The sequence below is a fragment of the Saccopteryx bilineata genome, chromosome 11 (genome assembly GCF_036850765.1).
Source record: "Saccopteryx bilineata isolate mSacBil1 chromosome 11, mSacBil1_pri_phased_curated, whole genome shotgun sequence".
In the NCBI taxonomy this organism is placed as follows: domain Eukaryota; kingdom Metazoa; phylum Chordata; class Mammalia; order Chiroptera; family Emballonuridae; genus Saccopteryx; species Saccopteryx bilineata.
The window spans coordinates 47,520,427-47,546,131 of NC_089500.1; the positions used below are offsets into that span (position 1 = coordinate 47,520,427).

Consider the following 25,705-nt stretch of genomic DNA (forward strand, 5'->3'; position numbering starts at 1 on the left):
TTTTTGAAAAGCAGAGCAAGTACAATACTGAACAAAAACAAACATGTAGTATTTGGTTTTGGTTGTTATTGGAAATTAAAGAGTTTTTAGTTTTACTTAAAAAAATTTTTTCCTCCTAGATACTTATCTTCAGCAAATCCTAATGATAACAGAACTAGCTCCAATGCAGATAAAAGCTTGGTAGGTATTTTTTTTATTCTTTTTAAAACATTTGTCTATGGGTGCATGATGTGAAGTAAACCTATATTCCTTCTGAATATATAATGAACTTAAAATTTTATAGTACTTTTTACCTACTGTTTTGCTCTCTAGTTTGATTTTTTTTGTCTACATATCAAATGGGATATTATATGGAGAGGCAGTTTATAAACTATAAATTGCTACACAGATGGACAGTTATGGTCTTTCTAATCTCTTGGAATTAGGAATTGATCAATCAATGTATCGGAAGGGGTCTTGACAGGAAACAGATGGCACATTAAAAGAAATAAAGAGGGTTTTGTGTGTATGATAAAATATACATAACTCAAAATTTACCATTTTAACCACTTTTTAAGTGTACAGTTCACTGGCATTAAGCACCTTCACATTATTGTGCAGCCATCACCACCATCCATTTATAGAACCTGTTTACCCCAGACCAAAACTTTGTATCCATTAAACTCCCCCTTTTTCTTCTCCCAAGCCCTTAGTAACCATTATTCTACTTCTTGTCTCTATGAATTTGACTAGTTTAGGTACCTTATATAATCATATAATACTTGACTTTGTGATTGAGTTTACTTCACTAAGCACTAATAGCCTCAGGTTCATCCTTGTAGCATGTATCAGAATTTTATTCCCATTTAAAGTTCACTGTATTCTGTTATATGTATAAATCCCATATTGTTTATTCATTAAATGAGGAGAGTTTATGAAGGGACTGTTAACAGTGAAGGATCACTGAAGAATCCAGGGAAGCAATAAATAAAGGGTGCTAAAGCACCCAATGTTTAACAGCAATAAGAAGCCATTGCCCCTAGTCTGAAGGGACAAGGAGAGACAAATCTTGTTCCACAGCTTTGAGAAAGCATGGACTCAAAGGAGGAACATAGAACAGATAACACTGCCAGAACCACAGTAATGTGAGAAGAGTATGGGGAGCTTCTGATCTCCTGCTCATGTTCCCATAGGCTGAAAACAACCCTAACATTATATGGCAACAGAACCCAGGTAGATTTCAAGGCAAAAAAGGGCAGAGGGTGGATCTTCAGTGAGTGAGGGGAGAAGGGGGCAAGTGGAGAATAGCTACTGGTTTGTCCACTGAAAATTACTGAAGGGAATATTAGAGACATGAGTCCTCTCTGTTTTCAGATAGCTCACGTTCAGGAGATAGGGATTAAAATTAAAATCTTACTTGCTTACGTTGGAGTAGGTTGTTTTAGATAAACTAGACTTTTCTTAATAAATGTCAAAAATAATTATTTGGTCATCCTTAGAGCATTTTCTGTGCTCTTCATGTACTATATAGCCTACATAATTTTAACTGAGGAGGGAAGTAGGTAGCAATTTTTTTTAGAAGCTGATATAATTCTGTCTCCTTGATTATTAACCCTTAAATAAAAGAGAACATGTGATGAGGAGGGAAAGTGAAAAAAAGGGAAATCAACTGTGTTGAGTACCTGTTAACTGTTTGGGTCATCTTTCTTAAATTTTTATCCTAATAGAGCCATTTGCCAAGTTACATAGCTAACAAGAGCTCAGAAATTTTTAAAATTTAGTATTCACCTTTAACCTAGGGAAGGTGACAGCGAGGAGTTCCTGCAACCAACCTCTTAAGTGTATTATTTATCAGGAGGATTGGTGGCATATCTGGACTTCAAAAACATCAGTAATGGCCCTGGCCAGTTTGCTCAGTGGAAGAACATCATGTGGATGTCCCTGGTTCGATTCTTGGTCAGAGCACAGAGGAGAAGCAACCATTTGCTTCACCCCTCCCCTTCTCTTTTTCACTCTCTCTCCCCCTCCCTTTTCACTGTTCCCCTCCCATAAGCCATGGCTTGATTGGTTTAGTCCCAGGCACTGAAGATGACTTTGTGTAGCCTCTGCCTCAAGTGCTAAAAATAGCTCAGTTGCAAGAGCATGGCCTCAGATGAGCAGAGCATTGGCCCCAGAAGGGAGTTGTAGGGTGGATCCCAGTCAGAGTGCATGTGGGGGAGTCTGTCTCTCTGTCTTCCCTCCTCTTAATTGGAAAGGAAGGGGAAAAAATTTAATAGGATGATGTTTTGGTGGGAGCTGATCCTGTTCAGTGGTGATCGCCCTAAGTTTCTTTCAGTAGCTACTACTTTTTATTTTTTGCTCTGGTAAGATCATAGAGGAAGAAGAAAACTTTGACATGCCTACTCTTTCTATTACCCTAGAACTAAATACAAAGTTAATTTAATTTTCAACTCTTCCTTGAAAGCTTTCTAGCAGAGATGTTAATGAACAACTTTGCAGTTGCCAAATACAATTAATTTTCATTCCATATTTTTTTTATTTATATATTTTTGGTGCAGTTGTCACTAATTAATTCCTCCTCCTTAGAACTTGAAGCATTATAAATTTATGGGGGGTTTTTGGGGTTTGTTTTTTTTTTAAGTGAGAGGAGGGGGGATAGAGAGACAGACTCCTGAGTGTGCCCCAACTGGAATCCACCTGGAAACCCCCCCCCCACCCCGTTTCAGGCCAATGCTTGAATCAACAGAGCTATCCTCAGTGCCTGAGGCAGATGCTCAGATCAGCTGAGCCACTGGCTGTGAGAGAAGAAGAGGGAGAGGGAGGGGAAGGGAAAGAGAAGCAGATGGTTGCTTCTCATGTTTGCCCTGACTGGGAATCAAACCCAGGACTTCTACACACTGGGCTGACACTGTAGCCACTGAGCCAACCGGCCACGGCCACATTTATAACTTTCATGTCCCCGTTCTTTTATTTTATTTTATTTTCTTCCTGCCTCTCTGGATTTTATTTTCAGTCTACTTTGCACTTCCCCACATCCTCTTTACTTCTTCCTTTCCTCCCCCTTTAATTATTAAATGTTTCTCAAAGTGGTTTTGATCTTGAGTCTCTGTTGATTTTCTGTAGGTAATCTCATTCATGTCCAGCTTGTTTCTCTGAGCTCCAGACCTGAATCTCTCTTCCCTCTCTCTGACTGGACTTCTCTTCCAACACATCTCTCAAGCATCTTAACCTAGGCCAGTGTTAAACTCACAGTTCTCTCTTCATCCCCTCCCCAGAAGTTACTGTGTTACTTATCATTTGTAGTGATACTTGGTCTGTTATTACTTCTAATCATTTGTTAGGTTATAAATTCTGCCTTCTAATCAATCGACAGTTACCCATTTTCCCCTCTCATTCCTACAGCTCCTGCCTTATATCAGACCTATATACTCTTTTGCCTGAACTGTTTCAATAGCTTGTTGACTGGTTGCTTTGCCTAGAAGTTTTCTACCGTCTAATCCAGGGGTCTCAAACTCAACTCAGCATGTGGGCCGCAGAGCAAGATCACAGCCGTTCGGTGGGCCGCACTAGGTCTACAAAAGGCAACTGTTACACAACACTTTTCTCACTGCAGTTGAAAACAAAAAAAAAATCAGTACAACAAGCACAATCGTACATGCAGTTTACTCAGTGTCACAAAACGACCAGAAACTGTAGTTCGCATCACAACTGCTGTTAACTAAGCTAATATCTAGCTAGGATGCTAGAGAAATGAAAAATACAAGTAGGCCTCTAGGCTTACTTAATTTTATCCAAAATATTTTGAACTTCGTGGATTAGTCTGTGGGCCGCACAAAATTGTTCGGCGGGCCGCGGAGTTTGAGACCCCTGGTCTAATCTATTTACCTTATTATTACTGAACCGATGTTTCTAAAATGCCAATACTATGTTTCACTTTTTAAAATGCTGAGATATCAAAGCCCCTGAGTCCTATTTTTAGGATCATGGTCCTACTCACCTTTTCAGATTTTATGTGATTTATTCTTCCTGTTACTTTATGTGATCTACCTATACTGAATTTCTTTCTGTTTCCCAAATACGTCATACTTTCTTCTGCCTCTCTACTTTTGAAAGACTAAATGGTCCTTGTGTTACAACAGTCTCGACAAACAGTGTTCAAGTTTACAATGCTCACTCCCATAAAAACTTTAAAAAATTGAGACGAGTGTTTCGGCTTACACCTTAGCAATGTACTTGTGAACTATGTGGGCCAGCTAGTGTGGTTTCGCAGGGTGAAAGTATGTGTTAATGCGATATATGAGTTAGCATCATTCATTTTTTGTCATTTTTTCTGTTAACTACAGTACAGTGTACAGTACAGTATATGTCCTTTTCCTTTTTCTGTGGCTTAGTTGTGTTTTTATATCCTAGATTATGATTTTAGAACTGTGTTAGGATAGGTAAGTGACTTAGGCTAGGGTGTGTTTTGACTTACACCAAAATTCGGATTACGTCACTGTTGTAGGAACGGAACTGTGTTGTAATCCAAGGACCCCCTGTACCTTCCTTCTACTACCTTCTCTATGTGGTAAATATCTTTCATCTTGTAGGTCTAGTCTCAAACTTGACATCTTCCTAGAATTGGATACAACCTCTTCTCTCCTTTGTAAATTTTATATGTAATTTTATTATCACTTACTACATTATGTTGTAATAGTTGTACATGTCTGAAAGTTACTTTTCTTTTCACCCTCTCATTCTCCTGTGCCCTACTGTTTACCTGTTAGCTTCATAAGAACAGTGACCAAATCTTTTTTATTTTTGTATTACTAATGCCTACTACAGTGCCTGACATATGTATAGGTGTTGGGAGGAAATGCTTGTTAAATTAATAATAAAAATATCAGATAGAAAGGAAAAGGGTAAGATCGAATCTAACAGTTTCCTCCTAAACAGTGTAAAATGGTAACATCAACTTGGTATTTTTAAATTCTCTATAAATATTCTTAGTAGAATGAGTTTTGTTTTATTTTCGATTATAGCAGGAAAGTTTGCAAAAAACAATTTATAAGCTGGAAGAACAGCTACATAATGAAATACAATTAAAAGATGAAATGGAGCAGAAGTGCAGGTGAGAATGTACTTTAATTATATGTTTTTACATTAAAAGTTGTATAGTGAAGCTTATTTTAAAGTTTACACTCTATAAACACTTGAAAGTAGTAAGAAGGTAGGGATAAAAAGGCTGCTACTGATATACAGTCAGTGAAGAATGTCTTAGATTTTCGAAAGTAATATGTAAGTTGGCACTAGTAATAGATATATTTTCCTTAGAATATAAACTGCATTTATTAAAAACTACATAGTGTTGATTCACTTAGTGCTGATTTATTGTGATCTCTCCTGTTTTACTTAGATAGCTGAAAGGGCAAATTAGTTACATTAAATAAGATGCTTTGTAAAATGTAAATGTCATTGAAGATGAAAATTCACTAAATTTTTGGTACAGTCTATTTTCCACTGATTTTTTTTAGAGCAGTAATTCAGAATTTTTTCCAGTAAGTCTAAATTGAATTAGAGTATATGTCTATGAAAATATGGGAAGATTATTTTAAATTACTTTAGCATAATGGTAAGTTATTTATTAATTATAAACAATAACTTTAAAATTATTTATGTTTTAATGGGTATATTGAATAAATTAAGTACAGAGGTAACAGATAAAGTATGCAAAAAATGGAATTGGAAAAACTGGCAATTTTGTACCTGTGAGTAAGAACAAAAAAGTATCACAGCCTACCATTCCTGATAGATTAACTAGTTAAGGATATAATACAAACTTTTCACTATAAAAGCACTTGAATAAAAGCAAATAATTCACTGATGCCAGGATTTGGAATGAATTTCTAATTATATGAAAATAAGGTAAGAAAATAAATAGATATTATACATAAATATTGAGAAATTCCTATATCTAAAAAGTACTATAATCAAACTTAAAAGGCAAATGACAAACTAGTGGTAGTGATGGGGTTGGAGGTCAGTTTGAATAAGAAATAAGAATGGCCGAAGTGGCCAATAATCACATGAAAATGTTGGGAGCATGAGTGCCTAAGGTGAGGCTGAGAAAGTCAACAGAATCTAAATCTTGGAGGACTTTATTTTCACAAGCTATTTATAATTTTTGTCTTAATGATACATACACATAGAAAGTTAATTATGCTGTAAGATGTAAAAAATAAATAAAAATTTAAGTATTTTTTAACCTAAATAAACCCTGAAAATAGAAGTAAAAAAAATGGTAAGATTTACTTTTTAAAAAGAACTCGGGTTAGTCAGCAGCAGTTAACATTTAGTAATTCAACTAACTAGGAATGAGGGAGGAATGTGAGTCAAGGATGATTCCCAGGTGGTATCATTTACTTAGAGAAGTAACAGATTAGTACTGTGGTAAGGATGTGGAACAGAGGTAATCTAGTTCTGGGAATGCTGAATGAGGTATTTGATGAGATATCCATGTAAAATGTTGTATGCACAAATTTGAAGCTCAAAATTATATTTAGAGCCAAAGAAAATGAATTGTGATAGAAATAATATACTTTGAGTTTGTCTCAAATTTTTGCTCACATTGCTAGTGGGTATAATTACTGATTTATATATGCCATCTTTTCCGTTATTTACTTAATTTTTTATTAAAAGTTAAGTGGCTAATTTTTATTTAGTAGACACGTGTGTCCAGGGGTCCTTAACCTGGAATCCATATACCTTTCCCCGATAGGGTCCATGGATGCAATTTGAGGTCTTTAAACTTAGATGAAAAAAAGTGAATATATTCTCTAACTTATAAGTGAAATCTAGCATTTCCTTTAATTTTGAACATAGGCAATAATCCACAATTATTTGCAATAGCTGTGAATTCTTTATTACCAATAGAAATTACAAATATTTTCTTATAGTACAGTATTTATCTCTAAATATCACTTGTGCTTACTACTACTTTGAAATTGCTGCCACTAGATCTTGTGATTTAATATATTAACAAAAAGTACACATTACTGAAGCATACATTTTTTTTAAGTTTGTGACTGTATTTCAGTGTCATCTTGACTTTTTTTAATCCTATGTATTTTGATTTGTGCTTCTAAAAATATTCTGAAAAAAGGCAATAGGCTTCACCAAACTGCCAAAGAGATCAGTGCAAAAGTTAGGAAATCTTAAACAGAAAAGTATTGTGGGGTTTCACTCGTGGTAAATATATTTCTAATCTAAATGCTTTTGTTTTTACAGAACGTCAAACATTAAACTAGACAAGATAATGAAAGAACTGGATGAAGAGGTATTTTTTGTTTTCTAATCAGAATTGTTTCTTTGGAAAGTGTCTCCCCTTCCCCTCCCCCCTTTCAAATTATTTCATTTCCTGAGAAAATGACATTGGAATTTTATAAGTTGAAATACAAAGAATTACGATGAAAGCCCCGCATTGGAGCTGCCAGGTTCAAATGATACAGATTAGATTATACTTTAGTTTCTTTTGTATAGTTTATTGTAGAACAGTGCTGAAATTTTAGCACAAAATTTTTATTTTAGAAGCTCTTAATAGTTGAAAATCAGTGAGAAAGGAGCAAAGAATGAAGAGATTAGAAATTGAATATGCCCTGGCTGGTGGCACAGTAGATAGAGCATTGTCTTAGAGCTGAGGTCATTATCTCGATCCTGAGGGCACTACCTGGACCCCGAGGTCACCGGTTCAAATCCCAGTTATGGCTTGACCTTCAGTCAGGGCTCAACTCCGAGGGCACTGATTCAAGCCCCGGTAAGGGCACATATGAAAAGCAATCAGTGGTACACTAAATGGAACAATGAGTTAATGCTTTCTCTCTCTCTCTCTCTCTCTCTCTCACTATCACTCTCACTCTCCCCCTATTCCTTTCTCCACTCCCTTTCCCTCTCTCAAAAAAAGAAAAAGAGAAGAAATTAAATATGCAGTGATAATAGAAAAAAGACAAATAAGAAAGAGGAAAGAATACAGTTTTAAAAGGACTGAGATTAACATAATTTTATGTGATAAAATGGGAAATATATTGATTTTAAAATTATTTATGTTTTCCACCTTACAAGAAGTTGTTATTGTTAGGGAAACATAGCGGAAACATTTCTTAATACAGGTGTTTGTTTTCAAACATATAATACAATGTCATTTCTTTTGGTCAACTTGTAAATGTCTTTCTGCATGTATGAAGAGTCTCCTGAGAAATAATACACTCTATATAGTCTTTCTCTCATTGCTTACTTCCTTTGTCCTTTCCAGATTTAGCCTCTTTGATGCTTTTTGTGTTGTCTGAATTTTCTCTTCTCTTAAGGAAAAGTGTCAGTGCTGGGTTTTCTTTTTTGCTTTTGTAGCTTTAGATACACATATAGTCTTAGGTAATATTTTACCAGTTTGCCATTGATCATTGTACTTCCAGCCTATTTATTTGACTGGAAGTATATAAGAAATCCTTTTTTATATCCTCTATTTTTATTTCATTTTGAAAACACATAAAACTCAAGTGTGCTAAATTCAAATTATTCAGCTTTCCAAATTCAAGGTAAGAAAGGAGATCTTAATTATAGCATTAGAATGCAGTAGTATCTGCCAGTTCCCCTAGTGGATGCCTGAAACACCTGATAGTATTGAGCACTATATATACTGTTTTTTCCTTTACATACATACCTTTTCAATTAAAGGAACTACATTACAGCTTCCCTTTGGCATCTGAATTGCCAGCATCACAACTCTTGTGCTTCAGGACCATTATTAAATAAGGATTATTTATACACGAGCACTGTGATACCATGACAGTTAGTTTGATAACTAAGATAGGGTGCATATATAGACATCATGGATACACTGGAAAAGGGATGATTCACATTCTGAGCAGGACACTGCTTAGAATGGCATGCACTTGAAAACTTAAGAATTATTTATTTCTGGAATTTTCTATTTAATATTTCTAAACCTCAGTTGATGCAGGTAACAAACCCTGGAAAAGTAAAACTGCAAATAATGGACTTGCTATAATCCTGCTTCTGGAAAGATGGAGTGAAGTACTTCCATTTTTCTACAAAGTACACCTAAAAAGTCTAGACATTAAATATAAAACAAACGTGAAAAATTATTCTGAATGGTGAAGAGAAGGCACATCAGCTAGAGGACTTGACTTGGGTCCCAAGAAACAACACAGAAATGAATACTATGGTTTTCTTTTTGCAGCAAAAAATCTCACACTGGGTGCTGCAAAAGCCAGCAATCTGGAGACACCAACAAGCACAAACAGGAAAAACCACTCTCTGTAGCTAACAGACCAGGAAAAGGGCAGGCTAGCAAGTCAGAAAACTTTCACATAATCACTGTTCTAGTCAGCCAAACATAACATTAAAATGTAACTCCACCCCACTAGTAAAGGCTGAGTGGAAAGCCTAGACTTCCAGCCCTCTGATGCAGTTGTGTTCAAGAAGATCTAGTGGAGAGACTTTTATATCACTGAGGAAGGACAAGCCTTCGCTGCCTACCCACTCAGTGTCATTGACAGTCATATGGGGAGTCTAGGTTTTCACTTCACTCAGCAGCAACAGGACACCCCTCCCACTCCTTGCTAGGGTGGTGTTAGACAAGGCCTGTAAGAGTGTTTGAACCTTCAACAATGAAATAACAAGCCTTCCCCACCTCACTGCCAGCCATGATGTTATCAGTAGAAGTCAAGTGGGGTACCAGAATTCCTGTTTCCACCCAGTAGTAGTGAGGATTCACACCCCCTCGATCTCTGTCAATAAAGATCAAGTAGAAAACTGATTTCTGCCTCCGTCTGGCAGAAAGGAGGCAACACCTTTTTAATCCCACCGAGACAGGTACAGAAGAGACCTGCTAAAATAGAAGACTTAAATAAAACCCAGAGTGCCTGACCTGTGGTGGCACAGTGGATAAATTGTCAACCTGGAACACTGAGGTCGCCAGTTTGAAACCCTGCACTTGTCTGGTTAAGGCACATGTGGGAGTTGATGCTTCCTGCTCCTCCCCCTTTCTCTCTCTCTCTCTCTCTCTCTCTCTTTCTCTCTCCGTCTCTCCTCTCTAAAAATGAATAAATAAAAAATTAAAAAAATAAAATAAAATAAAACCCAGAGTATGGTAAAATAATACCCAAAATGTCCACGTTTCTATTGAAACAATAAATAGATGCCAACATTAAGACAACAGATGTTAAAATTATCTGACACAGATTTAAAAGATTCACCATAAATATGTTTCAGTGAGCAACTACAAACATTCTTGAAACGAATGAAAAATTTAAAGTAGGAAGTCTTAGCAAAGAAGTAGAAAGTCTTAGCAGAGAAGTAAAATCAACCAAAAATTAGTTACTAAATAAAAATTTCAGTGAGTGGGCTCAACAGCAGAATGGAGGATACTGAGGAAAGAATCAGAGAACTTGAAGATAGAACAATAGAAATTACCCAGTCTGAATAAGAGTGAATAAAAAAGTGTGTCATAGAAATGTACGTACACTTGAAGGGTTGGCCAGTTGGCTCAGTGGCAGAGTGTCAGCCTGACATGAGAATTCCTGGGTTTGAATCCCAGTCAGGCACACAGGAGAAGCGACCATCTGCTTCTCAACCCTTCTCCCTCCCCTTCTCTCTCTCTTTCTTCTCCTCCTGTAGCCATGGCTTGATTGGTTTGAGCATGTTGGCCCCTAGCGCTGAGGATGGCTCCATGGCCTTACCTCAGGTGCTAAAATAGCTTGATTGCCAAGCAACAGAGCAATTGTCCCTGATAGGCAGAACATCGCCTGGTAGGGGGCTTACTGGGTGAATCCCCGTCAGGACACATGCAAGAGTTTGTCTTTCTGCCTCCCCATCTCTCACTTAAAAAAGAAAAATATACACTTAAAACCTATATAATCTTATTAACCAATGTCACCCCAATGAATTTAATTTAAAAAATTTTAAAATTCTAGCATTTATGTCATTGGAATTGCTGAAAAAGGGGAAAACGGGGGAGACGGAAGAAATGATGGCTGAAAATTTCACAAATTTGGCAAGCCATGAACCTATTAAAAAAGACAAAGAAGCTGAGTGAACCACAAGAAGAATAAACCCCAAAATGTCCACACCATGTCATACAATAGTCAGACTTCTGAAAACTTAGGATGAAGAAATTTTACATATAGCAAAAGACACTTAACTATTGGGAAGCTCATTATAAATGACAGCATATTTCTTATCAGAAACCATGTAGGACAGGAGGAAGTAGCACAACATTCTTCAAGGGCTGATAGAAGGAACTGTCAACCCAGAATTCTATATGCAATGAAAAATCCCTTCCAGTGGAAATCATAGCATTCTCAGATGAAGGAAAATTTAAGAGAAGTCACCTACACAATTCTTCCCTAAAGGAACTGTTAAAGGAAATTCTCCAAATAAGAAGGAAGTAGTAAAAGACAGTATCTTGACAAATTAGGAAAGAAGAAAGAACAAGAGTAAAAATATGGGTAAATACAAAACACCTTCTCCTCTTCAGTATTTTTCCATATTATTTTTGGTCCTGGTTGGTTGGCTCAGTGGTAGAGCGTCAGCCCAGCGTGTGGAAGTCCTGATTCGATCCCCAGTCAGGGCACACAGGAGAAGTGACTATCTGCTTATACACCCCTCCTCTTCCTTTTCTCTCTCCTTCTCTCTCTCTATCTCTCTATCTCTCTCTCCCTCCCTCCCTCCCTCCCTCCCTCCCTCCCTCCCTCCCTCCCTCCCCCCGCTTCCTCAGACATGGCTCAAGTGGTTCGAGCAAGTTGGCTTCGGGCACTGAGGATGTCTCCATGGCCTCACCTCAGATGCAGAAATAGCTTGGTTGCCAAGCAATGGCCAGCAGTCCCAGAAGGGCAGAGCATCGCCCTATAGGTGGCTTGCCAGGTGAATTCCAGTCAGGGCACATGTGGGAGGCTGTCTCTCTGCCTCCTTGCCTCCCTACCTCTCACTTAATAATTAAAAATATATATATTATTTTTGACAATTGAAGCAGAAATTACAGCATTGGCTAATGTGGTTATATATGCAGAAGAAATATTTACAATAATTATATACAGGAGGATAAAGAACTATCAGGGGAGGTAAAGGTTTTATACTTTATTTATTTATTTGTATTTTTCTGAAGTTGGAAACGGGGAGACAGTCAGACAGACTTCCACCAGGGGGCGATGCTCTGACCATCTGGGGCGTCGCTCTGCCATAATCAGAGCCATTCTAGCGCCTGAGGTAGAAGCCACAGAGCCATCCTCAGCGGCCGGGCCAACTTTGCTCTAATGGAGCCTTGGCTGTGAGAGGGGAAGAGAGAGAGAGGAAGGAGAGAGGGAGGGGTGGAGAAGCAGGTGGGCGCTTCTCCTGTGTGCCCTGGCCAGGAATCAAACCCGGAACTCCTGCACGCCAGGCCCACACTCTATCACTGAGCCAACCGGCCAGGGCCAGGTTTTATACTTTAATTAAACTGGTAAGATGTCAACACTAGTAGATTGTACTAGACTATGTATTTTGTATATAATATAATACCCAAAGCAACCACTGAAAAAGTTATACAGATTGATACCCTGAAAACCACTGAAGATAAATCAGAATAGAATTCTTTCTTTTAATTAAAGTATACTTTATTTAAAGATTTTTTTATTAATTTTAGAGAGGAGAGAGGGAGAAGGGGCAGGAAGGATCAACTCCCACATGTGCCCTGACCAGGCAAGCTCAGGGCTTTGAACCAGCGAACTCAGTGCTCCAGGTTGACACTTTATCCACTGTGCCACCACAGGCCAGGCCCCAAAATAGAAATCTAAAAAATATTCAAGTTGCCTGACCTGTGGTGGCGCAGTGGATAAAGCATCAACCTGGAAACACTGAGGTTGCTGGTTCAAAACCCTGTTTTGCCTGGTCAAGGCACATATGGGAGTTGATGCTTCCTGCTCCTCCCCCTTCTCTCTCTCTCCCCTCTCTCTCTCCTCTCTAAAATGAATAAATAAATAAATAATTTTAAAAAAATAAATAAATAAATAAATATTCAAGTTGCCCATGAATAAGGAAGAAACAGAAAAAACAGCTCAAACAATATTAAATGTAATAAATTTAGCAGCAATTAAAAGAAAGGTACTGTCAGAGCCTGACCTGTAGTGGCGCAGTGGATAAAGTGTCTACCTGGAAATGCTGAGGTTGCCGGTTCGAAACCCTGGGCTTGCCTGGTCAAGGCACATATGGGAGTGATGCTTCCTGCTCCTCCCCCTTCTCTCTCTCTCTCTCTCCCTTTCTCCCCCCCCTTTCTAAAATGAATAAAGTTAAAATAAAATTTAAAAAAAAAAAACAGAAAGGTACTGTCAGAGTAGAATCTTTAAATAAACTAATTATATGCTGTCAGAACTTTTCTTTAAATGTAATAGTATAGTCAATTTGAAATTCAAAGGATGGAAATATATTGTGCAGCCTGACCTGTGGTGGCGTAGTGGATCAAGTGTCCACCTGGAAACACTGAGGTTGCCAGTTCAAAACCCTGGAGCTGCCTGGTCAAGGCACATATGGGAGTTGTTTCCTGCTCCTCCCCCCTTCTCTCTCTCTCTCTCCTCTCTAAAATAAATAAATAAATAATATTTTTTTAAAAAAAGAAAATATATTGTGCAAACATTAACACAAAGAAAGCAATGGCAATATTAATATCAGGTAAGTTAGACTTCAGAGAAAAAAGATATTACCAGGAGCAGAGAGGTATATTATCGATACATAATGATAAAAGGTCAGTTCACTAGAAAATCTTATTTCTAAATTTATACTAAGCAAGTAATGAAGCTACAAAATAAGTTAAGCAAAAGCAGAATATAGGCATATCCACAATTACTGTTGGAAACTTCAGTACTATCCCTTACATAGAGAATCTGCCAACATATAGGAGACTCAACCATACCGTCAACCACAGGATCTTTTCAACTTTTATAGAATCCTCCACCCAACATCAGCAAAATACACATTCTATTATTATTATTATTATTATTATTATTCATTTTTAGAGAAAGAGGAGAAAGAAAGGGGGAGGAGCAAGAAGCATCAACTTCTATATGTGCCTTGACCGGGCAAGCCCAGGGTTTGAACTGATGACCTCAGCGGTCCAAGTCAACACTTTTTTCACTATGCCACCACAAGTCAGGCAAAATTCACATTCTTTTAAAGTGCTGAAGAGGCCTGACCAGGCAGTGGCGCAGTGGATAGAGCGTCGGACTACGATGCCGAGGACCCAGGTTCGAGACCCCGAGGTCGCCAGCTTGAGCGCGGGCTCCTCTGGTTTGAGCAAATGCTCACCAGCTTGGACCCAAGGTCGCTGGCTCGAGCAAGGGGTTACTTGGTCTGCTGAAGGCCTACAGTCAAGGCACATATGAGAAAGCAATCAGTGAACAACTAAGGTGTCGCAGTGCACAATGAAAAACTAATGATTGATGCTTCTCATCTCTTCGTTCCTGTCTGTCTGTCCCTGTCTATCCCTCTCTCTGACTCTCTCTCTGTCTCTGTAATAAAAAATAAATAAATTTTAAAAAAAATTTAAAGTGCTGAAGAGCACATACCAAAATAGATCACATCCTGGGCAAACTTCTACAAGTTTAAAAGAATTAAAGTCACATAGCATGTGTTCTTTGACCAAACTGTAATCAAACAAGAATGTATATAGAAATATCAGACAAATATACAAACATGTGGTATTTAACAACACAGTTCTAAATAATCCATAGGTAAAAGGAAATCTTGAATGAAAAAATATGTTGGAGTGTTAATTATACCTCAAAGTTAGATTTAAAAGTTGTGGCTGTTCATCTTTTAAAAAATATTTGAATAATGAAAATTTGTAGGATGCAGCTGTCATAAATGCTTACATTAGAAAAGGTGAAAAGTCTCAAATCAATTATCTATATGCGTGTACCTGAAGAACTGGCAGAAGACATGAACATATACTTCATCAAAGTAGATGACAAGCTTATGAGAAGATTCTCAACATTATAAAGCCATTAGAGAAATGCAAATTAAAAAGCACCATGAGATTCCAATATATTAATATTAGAACTAGTAAAATTAAAAATATTGTCAACATCAAAACTGACAAGGATGTGGAGAAACTTGATTATTATACATTGCAGATAGGAATGTGAAATAGTACAGCTTTTCTCGAGAATAGTTTGGCAGTTTCCTAAAATACTGAATATGCAACTACCATGTGACCCAGCAATTGCACATTTATCCCAGAAAAATAAAAACTCATATTCTCACAAAACATCTGTACATTGCTCTTTATAGTAGCTTTATTTTTAATAGCTAAATACTAGAAAAAAACAGAATGTCCTACAGTAGGTCAGTGGTTGAACAGTTTGTTATAGCTGTACTGGAATATTACTCAGCAACATAAATGAATGAACTGTTTATACTACTTGGATGGATCCTCAAAGGCATTATATTGAGTCTAAAAATCAGTTTTGGCCCTGGCTATTTGGCTAGGTGCATAGATCATCGGCCCAGCATATGGACATTCTGGGTTCGATTCCCTGTCATGGCACACATGAGAAGCGATCATTTGTTTCTCTCTGCCTCTTCCTCCCCCTTCTCTCCCATGCCCCGCCCACAGCCAGTGGCTCAGTTGGTTCAAGTATGGGCCCAGGGTGCTGAGGATAGCTTGGTTGGTCCGAACATCAGCCTCAAGTGCTAAAAATAGTTTGGTTGAGTTGAGCATCAGCCCCAGAGGGGTTGCTTTTTGGATCCTTTTTGGGGTGCATGTGGAAACCTGTTTTTACTATCTCCCCTCCTCTTTTGAGAAAAAGAGAAAAAAAGCCAGTCTCAAAAGGTCCATACTGTATGATTTCTTAATATAATAATTTCAGAACGACAAAATTACACAGATGGAGTACCCATTATTGGTTGCCAGGGACATGGGTGGTGGGCAAACAGGGATGAGTGTGGCTGTAAGTAGTGGTTTGAAGGAGATCATTGTGCTGATCAGTTTTGTTTCTTGATTGTGGTGGTGGTTTCATGAATCTGAATATGAGATAAAATGACTTTTCACCATTTTCTGGTTTTGGTATTGTAACATTTTTACACAAAATATAACTATTAGAGGAAAATGAATAGAAGCATACTTGAGACTTCTGTTTACTATCTTTGCAACTTACTGAAATGTATTGCAATTTCAAAATATACTGCTCACAGAACTTGGGGATATTTCAAAATGAATATAAAGAAATAAAAATAATTTGATTTTTTTTTTATTAAACAAGAACATCAGAAAAGCAAAGGACAAATCAAAGAAAATTGTTTGATTATGCAAATGAGATACAAAACCAACTTTTATTTTATTGGTTAAAATGCACTATACAAAAGGCTGATGGTACTGGAGTATATGCACATTCCCTGATCTTGAAAATGCACATCCATCAGACCTGTGGTGGCGCAGTGGATAAAGCGTCGACCTGGAAATGCTGAGGTTGCCGGTTTGAAACCCTGGGCTTGCCTGGTCAAGGCACATATGGGAGTTGATGCTTCCAGCTCCTCCCCCCCTTCTCTCTCTCTGTCTCTCTCTCCCTCTCTCTCTCCTTTCTAAAATGAATAAATAAAATAAAAATAGAAAATGCACATCCTGCAATTTCCCAGCCCTTGCAATGCCCCTGCAACACTATCTGTCCTATAGAGCCATAGGACACCTTGAAGGTGGTCAAATACAGAGCACAGTGGCAACAGCACTTGGAACATCCCAAAGCGTGATTAGCAGACTGTGGAATCACTTTTAAGAGACTAAAAGACAAGGGCAGGGTCTCCCATCTGCCCCAACAGTGAGAGATGACTGCTACTTGACCTTATTGGCAAGAAGGAACAGGTAAAACAGTGCAACAGAGCTGCGGGGACAGTTTCTTGCTGCCACTAGACAAGGGATATGCACTCAGACCATACAAAATCGGCTCCATCTCATAGTGTTAGACTGCATGCCTGTCTTCCAATGGTATGCATTCTGTTATCTGCTGAATACCATAGAACCTGTAGAAGGTGGGCTGATGAGCATCATCATTGGACCCGTGATGAATGTTTCAACTCTCCTCTGATGAGGCACAGTTTGGTCTGCAACCTGACAATCATCTTGTCCTGATCTATCGTGAACAAGGAACACAGGAGAATCTACCTTTCATGCGAGAAAGGGACTCCTTCAGTGGTGGTGGAATCATGGTGTGGGCTGGCATCAGCATAGGTGATCGTACCGACCTCCACATCATCAGAAATGGATCTCTGACTGCTGTCAGATATCGAGATGAGGTCCTGCACCCTATCGAGATACCCTATGCTGGAGCAGTTGGAAACAACTTTCTTTTCTTGGATGATAATGCAAGGCCACCGTGTGCATCTCATCAACAACACGCTTCAGGGGGCAGGAATCAGAGGCATGGACTGGCCTTCACGTTCTCCAGACCTGAATCCCATTGAACATGCTCAGGATGCACTGGGAAGATGTCTGGCAAACTGTCCAGTGCCTCCCACAACACTTCTTGAGCTGGAAGTTGCCCTGGAGCAAGAGTGGCAGAGGATCCCACAAGAACTGCTGGAAGATCTGATCCTGTCCATGCCCCATCGCTGTCAGTGTGGTTTGGCAATCTTGGGTGACCATACACCCTACTGAACAGTCAATGTGTGACACTCGTCCAGTTTGACATGCTTCTGTTCACCTCCACCAATATGTCACTTGCTACTCAATCATATAATTGAGTTTGCATTTCATTTGTATAATCGAACAACTTTCGTTGACTTGTCATTTGCTTTTCTGATGTTTAATAAAAAATAAATGCTTTTTTTGTCACTTCATATTCAATTTTTAAATATTCCCTAATTTTTGTGAGCAGTGTTAAAGTGAAAAAATAAAAAACTCCTTAGAATTGAAAAGACTTTTATATGATCTGTCAAATTATACTAAATCAGACAGCATATTATTTAAAAGATTTTTTTATTAAATATGGGAAAGCCCAGGAAAAAACAAAACGTTCACTATAAAAGAGGTCTTCTTAAGAAGTCTCTTAGTATAAGATTTCTTTCTTTTCTTTTCCCTCCCTTCCTCCCTCCCTCCCTTCTTTCCTTTTTCTTTCTCACTTTCTCCCTTTCTCTTTCTTTCTTAATTTGAGAGAGAGAGAAACACTGATTTGTTGTTCTACTTATTTATGCATTCATTGGTTGATTCTTTTATTTGTCCTAACTGATAATTGAACCCACAACCTTGGCATAATGGGACGATACTCTAACCAACTGAGCTATCTGGCCAGGGCTTCCCAATGTAGAGTCTTAAAGATTAAAATGACTCATCAAAAGAAGGATATGCTGATAATGCTAACTCAAAAACAGAAGATAAGTTTTTAAGTTGTAGAAGTTTGGATTGGTTTGTTTTTTTTTTCTTTAACTTTCCTCTTTTTTTCCAGTATTTTTCTGAAGTGAGAAGCAGGAAGGCAGAGAGACAGACTCCTGCATGTGCCTGACCGGGATCCACCTGGCATGCCCACTAGGGGATGATACTCTGACCATCTGGGCCATTGCTCTATTGTGGCCAGAGCCATTCTGGCGCCTTGAGTGAGAGGCCATGGAGCCATCCTCAGCACCCGGGCCTATTTTGCTCCATTGGAGCCTTGGCTGCAGGAGGGAAAGAGAGATAGAAAGAAAGGAGAGGGGAAAGGGTAGAGAAGCATATGGGTGTTTCTCCTGTGTGCCCTGGCCGGGAATCGAACCTGGGACTTCCACATGCCAGACTAGACCAGTGTTCTACCACTGAGCCAACTGACCAGGGCCTTTTTTTTTTTTTTTAATTGAGAGGCAGGGAGGCAGATGCAGATTACCTGATGCACCCCAACCAGGATCCACCCAGCAAGCTCCCTATCAGGTGATGCTCTACCTATCTGGGCCATTGATTCGTTGCTCAGCAACGGAGCGAGAACACAGAGCCATCATCAGTGCCCTGGGCCAACTTTGCTCGAAACTATTTGAGCCATGGCTGCAGGAGGAGAATTGAGTGAGAGAGATGGGCAGGGTGGAGAAGCAGTTGGTTGCTTCTCATGTGTGCCTTGACTGGGAATTGAACCTGGGATGTGCACACACTGGGCCAACACTCTCCTACTGAGCCAAATGGCCAGGGCTAATTTCCCTCCCTCCTGTTGTTTCATTTTCTAAAATAGATATTTCCTTCATTACTTTTTAGTATGCATTAGTAGGTAGATGCATAGACAAACTTAAAAATATAAATTGTTGAGACAGGGAAAGGATTAAGGGAGATACCCAGGGATTGATTAGCTTACTGCACATACTGTAGCATTTGGTACCATTTGAGCGTTGCACCATTTAATTGTGAAATATGTAGTACTTGACCCTTTCATATTTCATATCTTAAATATAGGGTTGTAAATAAACCAAACAATTAGTAATTAACACATTATGGTCATGTTTAATAAAGCAATTTTTGATATGATAGATTTTTTATATTCATGGATTCAGAACTGCCTGAAAATTTTACTTAGCTATTTCAATTAGAGGATTCTCACTCTCTTATAAGACAGGCTAATTCTGTTATTAGAAAGTTGTCATTAAGAGGTACTGATTCTGAAACAAATCCATCTTAAGTCTTCATGTTTTGTTCTTAAGAACAGTGTATTCTCTCAAATAAATGAGTAGTAGTAATTTCAATAGTAACTTTTTACATTACATTTTCAGGGGAATCAAAGAAGAAACCTTGAATCTACATTGTCTCAGATTGAGAAAGAAAAAATGTTGCTACAGCATAGAATTAATGAGTACCAAAGAAAAGCAGAACAGGAAAATGAAAAGAGGAGAAATGTAGAAAATGAAGGTAATTTGTTATTTCTTTTAAAAAATGCTGAAATTTCTGTCTAAATACTATCCTTGATGTCTTTGTCTAGAGGTTTTCTTAAATTTAGTGCCAGTGATATATTTTTAAAGAGCTAAAAACCTATGTCCTAAAACATGTCATGAGCTAAATACCTATGTCCCAAGATAAATATGTAACATTTTAAGTTTAGTAGTAATGTTTTGGGTAGAGTAGTGTTTTTCATTCTTGTATACCTATTGGAATCTCCTGGAAAGCTTTAAAGAATGCTGGTTCCTAAACTTCAGAGATTCTCATTTAATTGATACAGACATGTGACCTGAGCATTGGTATTTTTATTAAGCTACCTAGGCACTCTGACAAGCAGCCACATTAGAGAACGTCTAAACTAGGATTTCATATGTTTTAATGTTAGTGTTATAAATGCATTTAAAATAGCTTTCTACACCCTTTGACCAAGTAGTTTCACTTCTAAGAATTTCTTTTATACACACTTGTGCACATGCATGCTGATATATAAACAAGGCTATTCATTATAGCAATTTTTAGAATGAGAAAAATTACAAAGAACATAAATATAATCAATGGTATGATAAATTTTGCTATGCTTATATTGTAAAATACTGTACGTCTTATATAGAATAAAATATCTTCTTATATGTTATAAAGGAATCTCTAAGATGTATCTTTACATGGAAAAAAAGTACAGCTCATTTAAAACAAGAGTGCTTGGCTATATAGCTTAAATATGTATATACATACATAAATGTGCATGTGAAAACATACATATATATTACATATGTGTCTTTATATATTGGGGTATGGCTACATAGACTATCATAAGAAAGATATGCAAGAAATTAGTTGTGGAGGAGAAGAGTCAGAGGGACTAGGAGACAATGGGGAAGCAGGAAGGCTCATTCTACACTATATATACACCATTTGGTACTTTTTGAGTTTTGAACCATTTTAAAAATACTGAACTATTTAAAGGTTTGTAGTATTCAATAATAAATAATATTAAAACTAGCTTTATAACATTTCACTCATAGATTAACCTTGTTAAGGGAATAACAATTTGAAATATACATATGTTCAGAATTACACTTTTGGAGTGGACCTACTATAGCTGACTGTTATGGCTTAAGACTAAATTTCATTTTTTTAAAAATGGATTTATATGTTTCCTTCATGAAAACTTTATAATTTCTACACTTATACTTTCATTTACTAGTATCTACATTAAAAGATCAGTTGGAAGACTTAAAGAAAGTAAGTCAGAATTCACAGCTTGCTAATGAGAAGCTGGCACAATTACAAAAGCAGGTAAGTTTTTGGAACATAGTTTTTCAAAGAAATTATAATAAAGTTTAATTGTATTTTGGTCAAAACCCTATTTTCTTTTCTTTTTTTAATAGCTGGAAGAAGCCAATGACTTACTTAGAACAGAATCAGACACAGCCGTAAGATTAAGGAAGAGTCACACAGAGATGAGCAAGTCAGTTAGTCAGCTAGAGTCCTTGAATAGAGAATTGCAGGAAAGAAATAGAATTTTAGAGACTTCCAAGTCACAAACGGACAAGGAGTATTACCAGTTGCAAGCTGCCTTAGAAGCTGAACGAAGGGACAGAGGTCATGATTCTGAGATGATTGGAGACCTTCAAGGTAATTTTGTTTTGTTTTGTTTTTAAAATACAACACCATTTTATGTTTAAAACACTTAACAAAATGGATACAGAAGGAAAATATCTGAACATAATAAAGGCCATTTATGATAAACCATCAGCTAACATCATATAAAATGGCATAACACTGAGGGGTAATGGGTTTTTTTACTGTGGTAATATATATACTGTTCACAAAAATTAGGGGATATCTTATCACTTCATATTCATTTTGAAATATCCCCTAATTTTTGTTAGCAGTATACATAACAAAATATGCCATTTTATCCATTTTTAGGCATATGACTCAGTGGCTTTCCATACTTTCACATTGTTGTGCAATCATCACTATTATCCATCCGTAAAACTTTGTTTTCATCCCAAACTAAAACTCTCTACCCTCCACATTATTTGCTCCTCCCAGCCCCTGGTAAACACCATCCTACTTTATGTCTCTATGAATTTGACTTCCTAAAAGTGGAATCATAGAGTACTTGTCTCTTGTGCCAGTTCGCATAGTGTCCTCAAGATTCATCCATGTATCAGAATTTCCTTCCTTTTTAAGGCTGACTCATGTTCCATTGTATGTATATAAGATATTTTGTTTATCAATAGAAGGTAATTTTCTAAATTTATTTTTATTTGTAATTGTGCTTAAAATCATAAAATTTACCATCTCAGTCATTTTTTTTTTTTTTTTGTATTTTTCTGAAGCTGGAAACGGGGAGAGACAGTCAGACAGACTCCCGCATGCGCCCAACCGGGCTCCACCTGGCACGCCCACCAGGGGCAACGCTCTGCCCACCAGGGGGCGATGCTCTGTTGCGACCAGAGCCACTCTAGCGCCTGGGGCAGAGGCCAAGGAGCCATCCCCAGTGCCCGGGCCATCTTTGCTCCAATGGAGCCCCAGCTGCGGGAGGGGAAGAGAGAGACAGAGAGGAACGAGGGGGGTGTGAGAAGCAAATGGGCGCTTCTCCTATGTGCCCTGGCTGGGAATCGAACCCGGGTCCCCTGCACGCCAGGCCGATGCTCTACCACTGAGCCAACCGGCCAGGGCCCATCTCAGTCATTTTTAAGTGTAAGGTATTTTTTATCATATTGCTCTCATAAAGAAAAGGCCCTTGGTGAAACCAGAAATGGTTAGCATTTTTCCTCTTACAGGATAATACCTACATTTGTATCACACTATACTTTCTTAACTCTCATGGGCACCCCTGTGAGGTAAGGAATGTGGATATTTCCACTTTTACAACCAGATTACTGAAAATTTAATTTTAAAACATACCTATTTTATAAAAGTCTTAATCAAAATTGGACTGATCCCGGCAAAGAGGATTATCACTATTAAAACCTGTGAATTCCTCATGCCTTGTTGATAGAAATAGAAACTCAGTTGCAGGAATAGAATCTCATCACAAATAATTACGTGCTTAGGGAAGTTAGCAGTCTTTGTGAGTCTAAAAGAAAAAAGATTGACTATAACAGTGAATAAAGGAACACTTTTCATAAGGGTTATAGAATTCACTTTGTTTTCATAAAGATGCCTGGTTCTACCCACTTCTCATCTTTTTCTGTTTTGTATTTCTATTTGCAGCAGCATCTGTATTACCTAATCAAACAGATATGCATGGAAGTTGCCAGATGTCTCAGGGAAAAGTTGGTGGTGGGGTCATCCATTTTCACCTAGTCAGAGGATGGGAACATAGTTTGGGGTCTCGTGGGGCTTGATGATTAGCTATAATTCTGTGAAGAGAGGTCAGGGTCAGTTTTTGTGACTGTGGAAAAGGAAATTAAGATCTCCCCGTGGTTCTTCTCTAAGGAGTGTTGTGCAATCTTATTTCTCAGAGACTAGGCTTAAAATAGATCTAAATATAATCAAGAAAGTAACATCATTATATGTATTAGAAAAGCCTCATATGTACTGACTTCCTTAAATTGCTTTTCTAGGCCTTTTTATATAAAACCTGATTGTGTGAAAGTCACCAAGTTCACCAAGACACATCATCTGCCTTCATTATCAGTAAATCAAGGAAAGTAGAATAGGTGATTCTCTTATAAATCCTAGTTCTAAAATTTTTTAAGTCTTTGATGCTCTGGATATGATTGAGATTTGAAGTGCTTGCCTTAAAAGGAGAGACCGGCCTGACCTGTGGTGGCGCAGTGGTTAAAGCGTCGACCTGGAAATAAATGCTGAGGTCGCCGGTTCGAAACCCTGGGCTTGCCTTGTCAAGGCACATATGGGAGTTGATGCTTCCTGCTCCTCCCCCTTCTCTCTCTCTCTCTCTCTCTCTCTCTCTCTCTCTCTCTCCTTTCTAAAATGAATAAAAAATAAAAAAACAAAAAGGAGAGACCAACATCCATGTGTTCATCAACAATAGTTTTAATTGACTATATTTTAGATATTAGTGATGTTAAGGAAAATTCATAGCATGATTTATTGTTGAGGTTTATCCTTTTTTAGTGCTTCCTTTGAGGTTTATTTTATCTATCTATCTATCTATCATCTTGAGAGGAAGGGAAACAGTGAGACAGACTCCCGCATGTGCCCCACACTGGAATCCATCTGGCAACCCTTGTTTGGGGCCAGTACTTGAATCAGCCGAGCTATTTTTTTAGCATCTGAGGCTGATGCGCTTGAACCAACTGATCTATCCTCAGTACCCTGGGCCAACTTTCAAACCAGTCAAGCCACTGGCTTGAGGAGAGGAAGGCGGAGAGAACGAGATGAATGATTCTCTTGTGTGCCCTGGCTGGGAATTGAACCCGCAATGTCCATATGCTTTACGGATGCTCTGTCTGTCCACTGAGCCAACCAACCAAGGCCGGAGGTCTAATTTTTAATTTAAATGGCAATTAAAGCTCATATATTAAAAATGCATACAACTTATGTGAACTTCAACATATAAAAATGCATTTTGGTTAAAAAAAATTTTTACATTCATCTCTTACTATCTTTAAGAAATTTCAGGTCCCTCAGGTATAAATTTTTTATAGTCTTGAGGCTGGGCTTCTAGCAGAATCAGGATTATTTTCTAGTTCAGTGTCCTTCATGTACACTAGTGGCAAAAGCTTCTTTGTATATATGGGAGATGACTTCCCAAATATAATTGGCTAGTCAATATGTTAGGCTTTGTGGGCCACATAATTGCTCTGTTATATATTCTTTTTTTTTTTTTTTTTACTTTTTATAACCCTTTAAAAATGAAAAAAAGAAAAACCCAAAACATTTTTAGCTTCAGGTCTGTAGAGAAACAGATTACGGCCCTGAAGTTTGCCAACACCTGGACCAGTGTATACAGATAAGGCTGCTGTTACGGACAAAATTAGCTTGCAAAAGTCCAGGCCATAGAGGCTTAAACAAAATGAATGGCCAAAGAGCAAAATGTCATGGAGGAATGAAACTTTTAACTGAAATGGTGAGCTCTTCATCTAGTAAGTTTATCTGTGATTCTTCAGATTGAAGTGCAAAAAAACAAAATTTTTAAAATAAACCATTTTTAAAAGTCTTAAAAAATCCTATCATTGCCTGACCAGGCGGTGCCACAGTGGATAGAGTGTCGGACTGGGATGCGGAAGGACCCAGGTTCGAGACCCCCAGGTCACCAGCTTGAGCGCGGGCTCATCTGGCTTGAGCGAAAAGCTAACCAGCCTGGACCCAAGGTTGCTGGCTCCAGCAAGGAGTTACTCGGTCTGCTGAAGGCCCCCCGTCAAGGCACATATGAGAAAGCAATCAATGAACAACTAAAGTGTTGCAACGAAAAACTGATGATTGATGCTTCTCATCTCTCTCCATTTCTGTCTGTCTGTCCCTGTCTATCCCTCTCTCTGACTCTCTCTATCCCTGTAAAAAAAAAAGATCCTGTCATTTAGTTGGTTTCTTCTTTAACTTTTTATTTTGGAAAATTTCAGTCATATACAACAAGAGAATACTATAATGACCCCCTAGGTATCCAATATCTAGCTTCAATAATCTTCATCTAGCAGCCAATTTTATTATATTTTTACCTCCAACTCCCTTTCCCAGTCATCTGACACTGAATTATTTTGAAGCAAATTGCAGGCACCTCATTTTTAATTTGTAAATATTTCAGTATTTCTTAAAGATAAAGGATTCTTTCAACAAAACATGGCCACAGCTCTGGCCAGGTAGCTCTCCATTGGTTAGAATGTTATCCCAGTAAACCAAGGTTGG

General features: G+C 37.9%; 1 protein-coding gene across 1 annotated transcript in view; it reads left to right on the forward strand.

The window, feature by feature from the left end:
- The window catches only part of ROCK1 (Rho associated coiled-coil containing protein kinase 1), a 153,819-nt gene that overhangs the window by 64,301 nt on the left and 63,813 nt on the right, over positions 1 to 25,705 (forward strand). Inside the window, exons 11-16 of the mRNA XM_066247593.1 lie at positions 120 to 180; positions 5,001 to 5,089; positions 7,246 to 7,294; positions 19,717 to 19,852; positions 21,084 to 21,175; positions 21,268 to 21,514. Of these exons, the coding sequence (XP_066103690.1) occupies positions 120 to 180; positions 5,001 to 5,089; positions 7,246 to 7,294; positions 19,717 to 19,852; positions 21,084 to 21,175; positions 21,268 to 21,514 (674 nt within the window). The remainder of the gene's footprint in view (positions 1 to 119; positions 181 to 5,000; positions 5,090 to 7,245; positions 7,295 to 19,716; positions 19,853 to 21,083; positions 21,176 to 21,267; positions 21,515 to 25,705) is intronic.